Consider the following 15,896-nt stretch of genomic DNA (forward strand, 5'->3'; position numbering starts at 1 on the left):
TGCATATCCTTGTTGATAGAGGTCAGCACTGGGTGTCTTTTTCAGACGTTCTCTATCTTTATTTATTTGAAAATATTTTTCAGTGAAGACTGAAGCTCACTGATTCGGCTAGGCTTTGTAGCCCACCAATGAGCTTCAGAACTTTTCCTCTTTGTGTTCTCCTGTGTTGTTATAGGTAGAAGCCACAATGCTCAGGTTTTCACATGATACTGGAGGTAGAACTCAGGTCTCCTTGCTTGTAAGGGAGTCACTTCAGCTGACTGAGACAACTTATCAAATCCCTGAGGCGACGTTTTAAAAAAGATAAATGTTATTTCGATTATTGTTGTAAACAGAAATAAATTCTTCTCTTGTATAATACATCACAACCAGTGTTTCTACTCCCTCTCCTCTTCCTAACCTCTTCCTACTTCCCCTATCTCCTAAACTCACCCTACCTCCATTTTCTCTTCAGAACAAAACAAACATCCAAGAGGCAACAGGCAGATAGGACTAGACAGGATACAGTAAGACAAGGCAAAATCCCTCCTATTGGAGATGGGCAAGGCCATCCAATAGGAGAAAAAGAGTTCCATTAGCAGTCAAAAGTGTCAGAGATAATCCTGCTTCTACTGTTAGATATCTCAAATAAACTCTAAACTAACAACCATAACAAACTCAGAGGACCTGGTACAGACCCTGCAGGCCCTGTACTTTCATTTTCAATTTTTGTGAACACATGTGGAGCCCTGCTTAGTTGATTTGGTAGGCCATGCCATAATGAAGTACTTACTTAAATAAAAAAATTATTACATTATTTATTTGGGAATTTTGTACAATGCTTTTTGATCATAGTCACAAAGTTCTTCACTTAACACCTTACATATCTTTGCTTGAACTTATTGTCATCCAGAAAAGAGAAAAGGCAAAGAGCAAGTCAGTTGTGGTGATGCCTATGATGCCAGCACTTAGGAGACAGAGGCAGACCATCTCTGTGAATTTGAAGCTAGGCTTGTCTGCAGAGTGAGTTCCAGGGCAGCCAGTCTTACACTGAGATATCTTGTCCTTTAAAAAAAAAAAAAAAAAAAAAAAAAAAAAAAAAAAAAAAACTTAGTTTTTAATTTCTAGCCTTTTATATATATAATTTATATTTTATTTATTCATGTGAAAGCCTTCATGTATGTCTGCAAACCTCTTACTTGCCTGGTGTAGAAGACTTAGTCTCATCCACTAGAAATGGAGTTACAGTTGGGAGCCACCATGTGGTGCTGAGGATTTAATCTAAGTGCTCTTAACTGCTAAGTTGTCTCCCCAGACCTTAGGCCTTTCCTCTTTCCTTCCTTCCCTCCCTCCCTCCCTCCCTCCAGCCTTCACTCCCTCCCTTCCCTCTCCTTCCCTTCTTTTCCTCCTGTCCTCTTCTCTGTCTCTTTCTGTGACTCTCTTTCTGTCTCTCTCTTTCTCCCTTTGTTCCCCCACCTCTTTCTCTCGCATTTTTGCCCTAACCTCCCAACCTTTCCTTTTTCTATCTTTCTTTTCTTCTTTCTTCCTTTCTTTTCTTCTTTCTTTCTTTCTTTTTTCTTTTCTTTTCTTCATTCTTTTCTTCTTTCTTTCTTTCTTTCTTTCTTTCTTTCTTTCTTTCTTTCTTTCTTTCTGTCTTCCTTTAATAGCCCACTGATTCCCCTTTGCATTTTACAGTCATGGGTATGTAGTTATTTACTGTACTGTAGTCAATCTACCAGAACCTACTCCCTCAACTTTTTTAAGCTTTTCCCACCCTCAGAAGCATCTATACATCAGCAGTAGCTATCCAGTAGGGGTCAGGCTCTTGCGTGTCTTTTCCTCCACAGTGGAAGGTTGTCTAGCTTCATCTTGTAGAGGTACCCACAGCAGATGAATTGATGAATGCAGGTCTATAAGATACACTTTTACTTTCAATATGATCCCTGAGCCTTGGGAGAAAGTGGTGACATAGACGTTTTATTTGTAGCTGATCACTCCACTGATATTTTTTTTCCTGTGCTCGTTGATCAATGGTGAGATTATGTGTTAAAACACAGTCCAAGGAAACTTTTCAGATAAGGTATGAGAGCTGCATCCATTTATAAGTATAAAGACTAAGGAGATAATTACAAGCTATTATTGTGTCTAGGATGGTGGTATGTGTATGCCAAGCAAACTCGTGGAAACCAGAGGTCAATTTTGTAGACTTGTTTCTCTTCATTGACTTTAAAGTGTTTTCTTCATTGACCTTTAAGTGGGTTCTGGGGATCGAACTCAGTTTCCTCAGCTTGTGTGTTAAACATATTTACCTACTGACCATCTCACTGGTTGCCAGTCATTCTTCCTGTGCAAATTTTAAATTACACATTTCAAAGATTCAGGTGGTACAAGATGAAGGCAAACACTCATGGTGATCTATAAATGATATTCTTTAGAATGCTATAAACTAATAATTTACAAATCAATCCTGACAATAGCATGTAAATTAAGATACATATATATACACAAAAAAACCCATCCATAATTTATAGTTTCCCTTTGTTTTCTCAATATGCATAAGTCTAATTTCTGGTATATATAATATTATCTAAAACAATTTATAAATATGTAAAATAATATATATGTACATATACATATATGTATATGTATAGATCCTGGTTGAGATAGGGATGACATTTTGAGCAAGCTTGTATCTCCTGAACATTAATATAAAATTTCCAGGATTTTGTAATGGGATGAAATATTACTTGGAACAGCCATTCCATCTAACCATGCAGACTTATTCTTTAAGTATCTTCTTTCTTGCAGTTTTTTTTAAGTCTTTTTATTCTATAGTCAATTTTTTATTTTCTCCAGTAATGGTGGGGGGGATCTAATTTGCTAGCTATTCTCACATGAAGTTGGAACACATTTCTGTATTCCCTTTGAACAAAAGAATATATATTCAAGAAATTCACATAAATTTAAAAGATTTTTATTGTGATCTTCTTGCCAGTGGGTCATTAAGTATTCAGGCTTAAAGGACCTACCTTCTCTGAACTATTAACCATCTGTGTCCCTACCTACAGACAATGAAATAATCCCAGATAATAAATCTGGATGAGGGAGTGTGTTCTGTGCTACAATAAGAAAAGTGATAGACATTTACCAGCTACAAAATGGAAACAGTTCTTAGAATACAGGTTATTGGCAACCTGAGTTGCCACAATATATAAGTTTTCTCCCTAAAGTCTCACCTCTGATAGGTTAAGACAATTCTACCTTATACTCATGTTTTCGCAGTACATTCAACATATTAGTTCTTCCCAAATTCCCTAGGAAAAGTGAATATTTTTTTTCAGAAAAATAATATCCCAAAGCATTAACATGATATACAACCTATTCAAACCTACTTTTGAAGAAAGAGAAAATTAAAATTTTAATAGAAAAGAAAAATTCTCCTTAGGTGTTGGGTGTTACAGAGATCTGCAGTATTAGTTGCCCAGTATATTGTCTATCTAAATTTAAGCACCCTTAAGGGAAGGATTATGGATTCAATGTAAAAAGTGATTTTTCAGCTATATACTCTGTGATGAAAGTTCGTAACTTACCAATAGGCTCAGTTATATTTGTCCTCATTTGCTTTTCTGTCGCTGTAATAAAACACCATGGTCTAAAGCAGCATGAGAGAGGGTCTATGCTGTTAGGGATGGCATTTCATCAGGGTATGGGAAGAAAGAACAGAAGTGGGGTGAGGTAAAACAGCCTTAAAGTTCCTACCAGTGATGTACCTATTGTAGCAAAGTTCCTCCTGCTAAAGGTTCTGTAACTTCTCCAAACAGTGGTACCACCTGTGGACAAAGTATTCAAATATTATTAGAAACATTTTGCATTCAAACCACTATACTGCCTATTGAAAGAAATTATTGACTGTGTAAAACTAGTGGGGTTGATCGTTCTGAATCATTTAATTATATCCAAACAGACTATGTGTCCATGTATTCTTTTGAAAACGAGAAAAAGAGAGTATCTGTGGGGAAGGCAGGACATGAGCCAAGTAGAATGACTTAGTTTATGTGGACATGTTTATGATTGAGCTATATTTACTGTCCTCACCATAATCATTGAATAGCATCATCTAAACATGACCAGGGCGGATCCCTCTTTTATAGTTTACTTTGAGGAGTCTTTTGTGTATTATTTTCATTTGTTGGGATTAAAATACCTTGACCAAAGCAATTTAAAATGAAGAATATTTGTTGAGGTTGAGTACATGTCATCATATAAGGGAAATTGTGGCACTAGGAACTTGAATAAGCTGATGACTGCACACTAGGAAAGCAGAAATGAGATGATATTGTCCACACATCAGTTAAATCCATGCATATTCCCTGCACTGGGTGTGGTCTCATACATAATTAAAATTTCCCAATGACATGCTAAGAGGTCCATCTCCCAGATGATTTTTAGATCATATCAAGGTGACAATGAATAGCAATTATTAGAAAGGGCTCATTGTCTATAAGATTAGAAAGGGCTTATGATTTTAAACAGAACGTATTGTTCCCAGGGCTATCAACATTACTATTTATTCCTTTGAGTATTCGACAGTTTTGGAGCTGTGAGAGCATCTAATTAAAAGAAGGAAAGCAAATAATTAACACCTTAATTTATTACTAACTAATGCTGCGGATTTCAGATGATATTCTGAGAATTATGTAACAGCCATTTCATAATTACCTTGTAAAAGAAACTTAGACACTGTATTCATGGAGTTAGCTGAATGAAAGGAGATAATTGGCTATATTGTGCAAAGTCCATGAAACTTAGAGAAAAAACTCTGGAAGTAGTAATACCTTATAAAGTGCTAATATAAGAAATATTTTAAACTAGAGGACTGTTAACTTATGATAGTTCTTTTGTTAACGTTGTATCCCAAGATTTTCATTATTGTAAATATTTGAAGGAGTACTTTTATATAGGGCTTGAGAATTTATCTCAGTTATATAGCATTTGCCAAGCAAATGCATGGCTCTGGGGTTTGGTGTTTAGTACACAAAAAATGTTTAAAATTATGCTTAGATAAGTATTGTGAAGGAAAACTACTTGAACAGTTTTGAATATGTAAGAGTAGTTTCAAGTATACTTGCTCCCTGACCATTAACCAAATAAGAGCAGTCAAAGGATTCATTGAGTGAAGTACATAGAAATACAGCATTGGCTTCCTTGTACTCCTGTATTATAGGCTTTATCAGTGTTAGCCACGGTTAAATATATTTATATTTATAACTAGTTGGTACTTCATTTGTTAATTTATTGTAGTTTCCCCCCTCTCATTTCTACTTTGATTTTCCCCCACATCAAATCTTATGAAGAAAAGATATTAAAAGAGACAGATAAAATATTTTTAAAGGCTATAAATATTAAATAGATAAGAGGTCCACGATTAATACATATACTAAAGATGACTTGGAGATTTCATTATTTGTGTACACTTTCTATTACTAAAAGTGCCCAAGAACACAGTATTGTTGACAGGAAGGGCTCTTTTCAGTAGTAGACATGCCAAAGTTCTGAAATCTGTGTTTTTCTAATTAGGATCAGTGTTTGTACAAGACCTCATGATAAAGAGTTAAAAGTTCTCCTGGGATGCCTAATTATGTTGGAATGGTTACATATGCGGTGATTAGTACAACTGCTGCTACTTATATATCTGGGCCTGTAGATGGCTTACATATTGAATATACATCAATGGAACCCTATATTCCAGTGACAGGCTAACAATCATGAATCTAATGAACTGCATTTATTTCTCATCTAAATGGGAAAGTTTCTGTTTTCTTGAATTTAGCATCTACTGATAGTCTCACCGTTTTATTTTGTGAAAATATAATGGACAGTGTGAATTGAATCATGTCATCCCAAGCTTCTTAGTCTCTACAAAATAATTACTGTAGAGAATTCTCTCTATTGTGTTTTTATTGGACTATATATCCTATCTCTTTTCCTATGTTGTTTCTTAGCTTTTGGGGTATTTGGGATTCTTTGTTAGGATGTCATGGCATCTTCTGATGGCTACCTCTGTGTCTCCAATATTCTCCTGGTTTACTGCATTCTGAAAATAAAAGTATGTTTTACTGTTGTCTACATTCTGTCTCTATAGATTATTTTGTCAAGTGCCTTCTCTGGCCTAATTTAAATGATTTATGAAATGTGGCTTTGATCACAGCCCTTAGAAGAGAAATATGTGACACATTATGGTCCATGTATCTTATAAATAGGAATGGCTTCTGGATGGGCAATATGGAGTTTTCTTATTTCAGATGGTCTGAGCTGCTTCAAAGCACATCATCTTACTCTAATCTTGAATACTTTCCTTATAGGCAATAAATGTATTTCAAATCTTTCATCTTAATCCTACTTTCTAGAAGGCAAGCTTTCTTAATTAAGACATTAAATCTTTCATCATCAATAGTGTATTTTTTTTTCTATGAAAAATCTTCATCTATGCATATGGCTGTGACAAAGAAGTTGACTGAAAGTAAGGTTAGATGTTCTGTCAAATCTCTTTGACTGGTGTCCTAACCTCATTCATCCACTTCCTCTGGGAAATCTATTTTGCAAATGGGAGTAACTAACTTGGAGATGTTCCAGTCTGGCTCATTTTTAGAGGAATCTCTTAACTATTCTTTTATGCTCTAATTTCTAAACATAGTACCTCAAAACAATTATGCATTTGCATAGGAACTGATTCAATCATGCTTCTGTGATTGTTTACTGAGCCTAATCTTCTTGAGGTAATTTTTAAAATTATAACACTGGGGTCAATCTGTGTGAACCTGCCCTTGTTTCTTTTCATATTTAATTAGTTTGTATAGTCATCTGCAGATCATTCTTTTAAAACAACCCTATCATTCCATTGGTCCCTTTTCAGTCTCCTATTTTATTTATTTCAGTCTCCTGGACTCATTAATGCTAGGAAATTAAAGCCATCCTATAGGTCTTTGGCCAGATGAACATATAGTTATTGTAATAACAGAAACTCTGGCCTGGAATCTTAAATTCCCTTGGGTTCTTCTCTTGAGGACATTCCTCATCTGTTTAGGTTAATATCATGGAAACCATGCAACCAACTTTTAGTTGAAGACAAATTTAGATTGTATGAGCATTGTCAAAGGGCTCAACACTTCTATCCCATCCTACATCATAGCAAGTCATCTTTTTTTTAATCTAATTTCATCACTGCAGGCATTTTCACATTCAGTCATACAAAATTCACCTTAAACGTCAGCAAAGTTTATTACTGCGCATCTTTTTGATGCAGCCTAGTTGTGCATTGGGTTCCTGAAGACATTTTTCACTTTCAAATTATCAATAGACAGCCAATAAGAAATACTTACCAATTACAGTCTAAATTCCACATGTTCTATTTCCATATTTATAAACCACTTAACTCATTTTTTTTTTGTTCTTTTACTGTAACTTTAAGTGTAAAATTGTGATTTCTTTATTAGGTTGTCAAAATTTTTTAAGGTGTTTATTGGAAAATGGGCAGTTGAATCATTAATATTTATGACCTTTACATGTTTGAAACATGTGAGATGGTTTAATTTCTAAGATTTCATAATCATCTCTAAAAATAAGAGCCATTATTGACTAGTATATTCTCTACAGTAGAAAATACATCATATAATGTTTATTATCTAAAACCAGTGGCACATTATTACAAATTCTTAAAAGTAGCTAAGCCAACTAATCAATGACTCAGTAAGTAAGAAGTAAGAGTAAAATTTCATAGATTCATTAGTTGCTATTGTATGCTTAATTTGAATTTATTCATAGAATCATATAGAATGGAAATACATCAATGCAGCAAGAAAAATACATGAAATGTATCCTTGTTTTCACCAACTCAAGGGGACTGTCAGTTTTCACAAAATTTTCTTCTACACACTTGATAAATTTTTCTTTGATGTCATAAATTCTTTAATGACATTTTTAAAAAAGTGTCTTGAACACTAATTTTGAAGCCGAGGGTGTTGCTAACTCTACAATTAATTTGATTTTAGTAATTTCCTGACTGCTTTACATAATCTTATATTGAAACACATAAATATTTGGTAAACAAAAGAATTAGAAATTGACATACACTTATTGAAAAATCAATGATTTGGTAGTTTGTTTGTCTGCCTATACAAACAAGACTTGTTAATCTAAAAGTTATTTTTAATTGTACTGTTTGCTAGCATATTTTTTGTGCAAAGGCTTTCGCTTTGCATGTATTTCGCTGAACCACTGGCTCTAGTGCTACAACCCTTTAATACTGTTCTCTATGTTGTAGTGGCCAAGAATCACAAAATTATTTGGTTTGTACTTTCTAACTGCAATCATGCAGGATATCTGATACATGGCCCCTAGAGGGTCCATGGTGCACAGCTTTGGAACGACTGCCCTAGAAAGAAGCAGCACTGACTTCTATTTTAAGCAGAAGCTGGTCTTCAGTACCACATGTTTTCTTTAAACAGCTCCTACTTCATAACTTGTTGTATGTCACGTTTCTCTATTTCTAAGCTAACACTTGATAAAGTAATAGTTCTCTCACATATTGCTGCATCTTGACTAAGATAAAACTGACAGATATTAAAGTTCTGCCCATAAGACAGAATTGTCTACTTCAAGAATATTTGGCCAAGCTGTTGTCTTCTGAGTTGCATGGATTTAACATCTGAGCAGGAACTGACAATAATTTAGGAAGTGTAAGAGTTTTACCTTTGATTTTTTTTCCCTATATTTGTGAAAGTGGGCTTTATAGGCCCAGTGAAGATACATAGTAAAATTGAGAACAATGGAAAACAAAAGAAAACAAAGACCAAAGAAGCAGCAAGAAAAAAACCTTAAGAAAATTTAATAATTCTAAAGTTAAAAATGAGCATTGATTATTGGCTTATCTCTTCAATCGTGCCCTTCACACAACCCACTACTGGGTTCCAAAATCAATAGTAAAAACTTGCTGTTACAACAATAGTGAATGTTCCCCAATGAATGAGGTAAGTATCCCTTTCATACCACATGCTGGTTTATTATAGAGGTGAAGACCTTGGCCAGGCATACACACCAAGACACTGGAAGCTCTAAGCAAGGCGCCTGGAACTCCCACATTTTGTTCAAGGGTTTAAGAGGTACAAACCACCCTTGCTTTCTCTCTTGGCAGCGTTCAATGCTTTAATTTGAGTTGGCATTCCTTCTGAGCCCATTTAACTATCCCTGACAGTGCTGGGCACGAAAGGGTGCTTCTTCATCCTTCTCACATATGGTGCCTTTATCTGTTGGATACTTAAAGAGGAATCTGATTGCCCTGGCTGCTTAATATCAAAAAGTCTAGCACATATCTCTTTCAGCACCTAAGTCCTTCATAACCTCTTTCTCTTAGGTAATTCCCAGTTGTTCCCTCCTCCACTTCCCCAATTCCCTCCGAAGTAGGATACGGGATTTTTTTTTTCTCTTGCTCTCTCTCTCACTTTCTCTTTTCTGTATCTCTCGGAAATCAGACAGGAGTTCAGAGCACTTTCACTACCTTTTATGAGGTAGATTGTGATGTCATAGATGGGGGCAGGGCTAGTCAACTTTCTACCCACCTCCCAACCTGTGCTGAGGGAGCTCCAATCGGGAGTGGAAGCAGTGACTCCTCCATGGTAAGTAACTTCACTTTATAATCTAATATATATCGCTGTGATTATTAATCTGAAGACATGTGTGGGTGGGGGTGGGCTAGATTCCCAGACAAATGAACATATGCAAGCTAAAACCCTCTTAATCAACTTTGGGCAAAGGCCCTGTTTGTTTTTGAGAAGGGTTAGGAATCTCACGGTAGAGGTAAACTTCAACTATGATCCAGCCTTGAGAAGCATACATGGTGTTGTCATTGATTTTCAGTCTTTCATTGCACTGGGCCTAAAAGTTACTTCAAGTGTGAAATGTGTGGAATCCATTCTACCATGTCTGTGTATTCCCTGAAGACATTCAGTCAAGCTTTTTGTTTTTTGTTTTTTTGTTGTTTGTTTTAAATTTCAAGGCTATGAAATGTCCTTTATTGGCATTGGCCTTTAGATCTACTCATTGGGCACTTTTAAAATCATAAGGGTAAAATGTAAAGAAAAATGAATTTTTAATATGCTTGATTTAGAAGTAAGGAAATGAAAGCTACCTTGTGCCTTGACAAAGGTGATATTTTAAATGAAAAACAGTCACCAACTCCTGCAAGTTTATGGCTTGCCATTTTTAAGGTGTCACAACCAAATATTTTGTTTTTATATGCAATTGTTGCTGTTAAGTGTTGTAACATCGCTGTCTTATGGGGTCGATTGGTGGCTCAGATGTGTGTTAAGCTGCGGTTCTTTGAGTTTCTGATGCTGATTAGCTTTTTATATCTTATTGTTTAGAGAGAAAAGATAAAGAGTGGTGAGCATTTCTCTGGCTTACTTCCTTGCTCTCTCCTGGGTCCTTATTAAAATGCTGGAGCTGGAGGCATTTGTCTGAGAGGGCACAGGGGCTTTATAAATGCACTACACCTTTTAAGAGATGTGGAAGGACTCAGATAGATTTTTCCCCCCTTACTTTCTCTTTTAGTGACGATCAAAACATGAAGGCCTCTTGGAATGAGATGGACACATTTAGATATGGATTTGAAAATATAGAAAAAGGCCATCATTTATGGTTTTCCAAGTATAGAGCCTTAATTAGGAATTTATTCATGCATATTGGTGATGACAAAATGGGGACGGTTTAAATGGAGATCTCTTTCTGCTTTACTTTGTTTTATAGAACAAGGTCTCATAAATCTCAGGGTGATCTTGGTGGTATTATACAGCTAAGAATAACCTTGAATTTCTGATCCTCCACCTCCTGAGTGCTGTGATTATAGATGTACACAATCATACCAAGTTTTTTTGTTGGGCTGGGAATTGATCCCAGGGCCTCTTGCCTACTTAATAAGCACTCTACAATTGAGCCATACATAGTTCTCACTGTTTTTTTTTTTTTTTTTAAGAACCTATACTATCTTATAACATATTTGTAGACCTTTACATTTTAATAAGCACTAAACTGTTTTGATACCAAGAATTTGGATCTGTGGTTCAGTGTTTCTAGAGTTAATTTCTCTTTTATATGTCAAGTCTAAAGAATTGGCTATAGTTTTAGACCTTTTAGGCTTGGTAAAGAAAAACAGGACAATCTGAGCCAACAGGAAGATTTGGGTAGTAATCACAAGTCATCAGACTAATGTTGCTATGCACATGAGAATGCTAGAGTCTTACATGCTTACTTATCTCCATCAAATCTCTCAGTAAAAGCATTATACCCTTAAATCCAAGGTAGGAGCAGTGTTTCTGTGTTAGAAAAATGGGATGTGTATTCATAGCTCAAGTTGTTAATGTTTTTTATCAACCCCTCACACAGCTGCCAGGTAAGAAATGGCAATATTTTCCAAACTATTGGAACACAATCATCTTTAAACTTCGTGAGTTGAGAGTGGTTGTGTTGTAAGCTTGTGCAATCTCAGAGAGTCTCTCATGGAATGTGTCATGCATGCACTTGTTGATTTTCATGCGCATGTTCCATCTATAGTGGTGTTCAGTGTTCTTTATGTATCTTCATATGAATTAAAATTATAGTTTTTAAATGCACAAACATGATACACTCTAATGAAGATGATGAATTGTAACAAAAGTTTTATTTGATTAAGGTCTGTCATTGATATATTGATGCTTTTCCTGTCATTTCTTGTTAGGGTTAAACAAAGTCAATGATAGAGATTTGGGGGTCATCTGCTTTTGTATGTATATACTAGGTAAATGGCCTATAAGTCATGCAGTCTCATGTATATATACTGAAAATTCTATATTTTTATTTTTTTTTTAAATAACGGTAGCCCAAGTGAAGACTAAATAGTTGACTAATGCATTTTTATACTGAACATGTATCTAATTCTTAAAGGTTTATTGAAAAATGGGCATAGTGTTCTGGATAATCCTGTACATAAATAGTTCATGTTCTTTGGCATGTAACCATTACTTGATTAACTTGTTCTCTATAACACACTTAGTTCTGAATGAACTGAAATGTAAGAAAAAATAGTATCATGAAAATGGCTGTGCTTTTTTGAAATGGTGATTTGCTTAGAAGTTAACACACTTGCATTCTTAGAATAAGAAAATTATTTGGTGTTAAAAAATATACATATCTACTGAATGCTGATAGAAATTATCTCCTTGAACGCTCCAAAGTTCAAGGTTATTTTTGCAATATTTTGGGAATAATACTTATGGATAAGTATTGGTGAGTAGAGAATTTGTGAGCAGTAAGCTATGAGGTACAGAGGAAATAAAGCAACTCCTTACTTTAGTGTTGATTTCAAGCTATGGAGAACCAGTTGGAAGTGAACACAGTACTTAAGTAAGTAAGAAATATCCCAGTGGTCTCCTAAACTAAGGACCTGGATTAGTTTATTCAGTAAAAGTATCTTCATTTTCTAATGTAATATAAATTTCAAGAATTTACTATCTCAGGAACTACCTTTAGACTGTAACCTTGTTTGTCTGACAACAAACTGAGAATAAAGTGTTACAGAATGACTTTATGAGAAGGGGACCCTTAGTAGTCTTGGAATTGCACTGTAGATTTGCAATGTTGTACATGAAAATGCCAGCAAAGCATGTAGGTCTTCAAGAGAAAAACAAACAATCAAACAAATTAAAAAACATTAATAGACTTGAGGGTATGCTATATTCAGATGTGTTTTTATTTATTTTTAAATTGAACAACTTCATTTTAAAAATCAAAAATAAATATACAGATTTTAAGCATTTTTGCATAAAAGTATATGAAGACATTTTTGTCAGTACTTGATTTTTTTAAGGTTTGATAGTATGCATTAAATTCTTAGTAGTTACAATGAGCATAAAGTGCATGTAAAACAAGATGTAACCTGGAAATAGTCAAAGTTTTCTTGGTGTATAAAGATTAAGCATAATGGTTTTTCATTTTCTTTTTTTTTTTTTTTTTTTTTTTTTTTGGCCTTTATTTTTCTTGAACTTCATATAGTCTGTGAGTTGTTTCTGGGGTGTTCAGAGCTTTCTGGGGTTAGTTTCCAATTATCAGTGACTGCATATTATGTCTGTTCTTTTGTGACTGGGTTATCTCACTCAGGATGATATTCTCTAGATTGCATCCATTTTATTAAGAATTTCATGAACTCATTGTTTCTGATAGCTGAGTATTACTCCATTGTGTAAATATACCACAATTTTTGTATCCATTCATCTATTGAAGGACATCTGGGTTCTTTCCAGCTTCTGTCTATTATAAATAGGGCTGCTGTGAACATTGTGGTACACGTGTCTTTGCTGTATGTTGGAGCTTCTCTGGGGTATATGCCCAGAAGTGGAATAACTGGGTCTTCAGATGTGTTTTATATCAAAATTAAAGTTACTAATTTAATATATGTCTTTACTTTTACTGAATAATTTCTGATATAGTCTTAACTTTAGTTTATAAAACACTTCATTCAGAGAAATTAAGAAGCTCACAGTTGTATTCTAGATAAATGAGATAATGAAGATAAATAAAGTTAAAATGAGATGGCCAGTTTACACAGAATGTCATGTGTCCATGCCCAGCCACAGATATTGAAGAGAGTTGAGGGAAAATTATAAGCCCCAAGTCTAATGGAATCTCTTGTAAGATTAAAGGGAAAATGCTCCCAAAGATATTCTTGACAGCTTTAGAACTGTAAGATGGTGATGGAAAGTCTCCAAGCCAATGAGGATCTGTAATAAGGATTGTTTTGTAAGGCAAAGGGACACATTCTATGTATGATGCAAAAATCATGTCAGAGTCTTTGTCTTAAAGAAGCCACAAGTGATAAAGCTTAAATACTAAATAAAACTGTATAACATTATGTAATCTCTTCCATAATACTCTCAACATTCATTGATTTAGGTTTGACTTACACAAATGGATAAACAAGAACCTATCCAAAAGCCCCTGTGGAGTATTCTCACTGATAACTTGCAGGGTGCAATCTACCTCATTTTCTTGTCATTTAAATTCATCCAAGATAATATTTTGACCTTTCTAACAGACTAGATTTCCATGAATAGAACTATCCTGTAGCCTAGCCCCTTTCCCAGATTCTCAGGGCTTTGTAACTAAAAAAGAATTTGGCTCACACCAATTCTGTGAAATGATTTTTAGTTTCTTAATGTGATATCAAAATTACCTTTCAGATGTTTATTATCTCAGGAAATCATTTTCTCTTCACACACTAAATGTGACTGTGAGAACACAAGTTTGCTGATCAAAAGTGGCTTTCCAAAGCAAAAAAGAAATCATTAATACTAATTGTTCAATACAAAGTTCAAATCAAGCTTGAATTATTTTTCAAAGACACTATACATCATTAGAGGAAGTAGTGATATAAGAACTAAATGTACCAAAAATAGTTGACATTGTTCTTTTTCATCAGGTCTAAGCAAACCATTCTTCTAGATTATTCTAGAAATAATCAGATCTGTAACTTTATACACACACACACACACACACACACACACACACACACACATATAATGATGTTTATTAGAGTCAGTATAGATACATACATGAAATTATCATGGAAGACAGATATCTAAAACAAGCCACACTGAGACATTATAATAATCTTCCTGTGAGAAATATAATAAAATGTAATTTGAATATTGATGTAGAAAGGGCAACAGAGTCAAGAGCAGTCCATATATATACATATATGTGCATGTATATGTTTATATATAATTTATACATATATACATATATATGTTTATACACACATATACACAAACACACACACACACACACACATATACACACACATATATATACTTTAGGCCGACTGGGTCAAATGTCAGAGAAGGGTGTAACTGTTTTTACTACTACTGTTATTCAACCAGTGTTTCTTTATCCTTTTTAGTGACTAGAACATCTGCATGAAAATCTCAGCTTTGTGGTAGGAGGAGGCTATGAAAATGCAGGACCTGGGCTAAATTGCAGACTTATTGAATAAAGATGATAGAGTAGGATCTTAGAATATCTAATTAACTACCAACTTCTTAAGGCACACCAGGTGATTCACTTTCACACCTCTGTTTCAAAATCTGCAAAGTAACAAACTGACTCATCTTTCTGTTCTTGGAAGAAGTTTCAAGAGCACAAAAATTGCACATTAGGAGAGTTAAGTATTTAGGGAAACTGGGACTTAAAGGTAACTTCATTACTTATGGTTTTATTGCTGCAACTCAATGCCTTGAAAGACCTATTCCCCATTTATGTTGGTCCATCCGCAGTCTGTTGACTCTTTCTGGACTCAGGTTGAAGCAGAGGATTGTGGCTACTTACTTTAAAAGACAGCCACTCCCACAAGCCCATACCCAGGGGTTGGCTTTTGAGATAGGCCTATCTTCCTACTGCTTGGCACTTCCCAGTAATACTACTATATTATAAATCCATCAAGAGAACAATCCACCAATTATGTCAGTGCATTTAGGGTTCTAATCCTTTTCCCAAAGCTATCATTTGGTAGCTAACTCACTGAGTCATGGACCCGTAGGGGGACCTTTCATGTAAAAACTGAAGCAGTAATACATGACTGTCCCTCGTATATCCATTTAGACTCTGGCTGAGCATGAGAAAACATTATAACAATGATGGTCAGCAAGTCTAAAGAATTAATAAATCATAACCTTAAAGAAAGAATGTGGAATTTTCGGGATCTGAGAGATGCTTTTGCATATTTTGTTGTGTCCCAACATGAAAATTAATGAAGAAAAAAAATTAAATAGCTATCTCCAAAGCTATACAAGATATATGTATTTATGTGGGTGTTTGAGATGGAAAAATAAAGAAGA

At 34.7% G+C, this 15,896-nt stretch overlaps 1 protein-coding gene across 4 annotated transcripts in view; it reads left to right on the forward strand.

The window, feature by feature from the left end:
• Nucleotides 1–15,896, forward strand: part of CTNNA2 (catenin alpha 2) — a gene marked incomplete at both ends in the record, with an annotated part of 909,395 nt that overhangs the window by 879,198 nt on the left and 14,301 nt on the right. The window contains one exon of one of the 4 annotated variants that reach the window (XM_080932244.1): nt 9,507–9,650. The exons of the other annotated variants lie outside the window; for them this stretch is intronic. Within the exon in view, the coding sequence (XP_080788370.1) occupies nt 9,507–9,650 (144 nt within the window). The remainder of the gene's footprint in view (nt 1–9,506; nt 9,651–15,896) is intronic. 4 annotated transcript variants of the gene reach the window in all.

This window comes from Micromys minutus, assembly GCF_963924665.1.
Source record: "Micromys minutus genome assembly, chromosome: 18".
Lineage (NCBI taxonomy): Eukaryota > Metazoa > Chordata > Mammalia > Rodentia > Muridae > Micromys > Micromys minutus.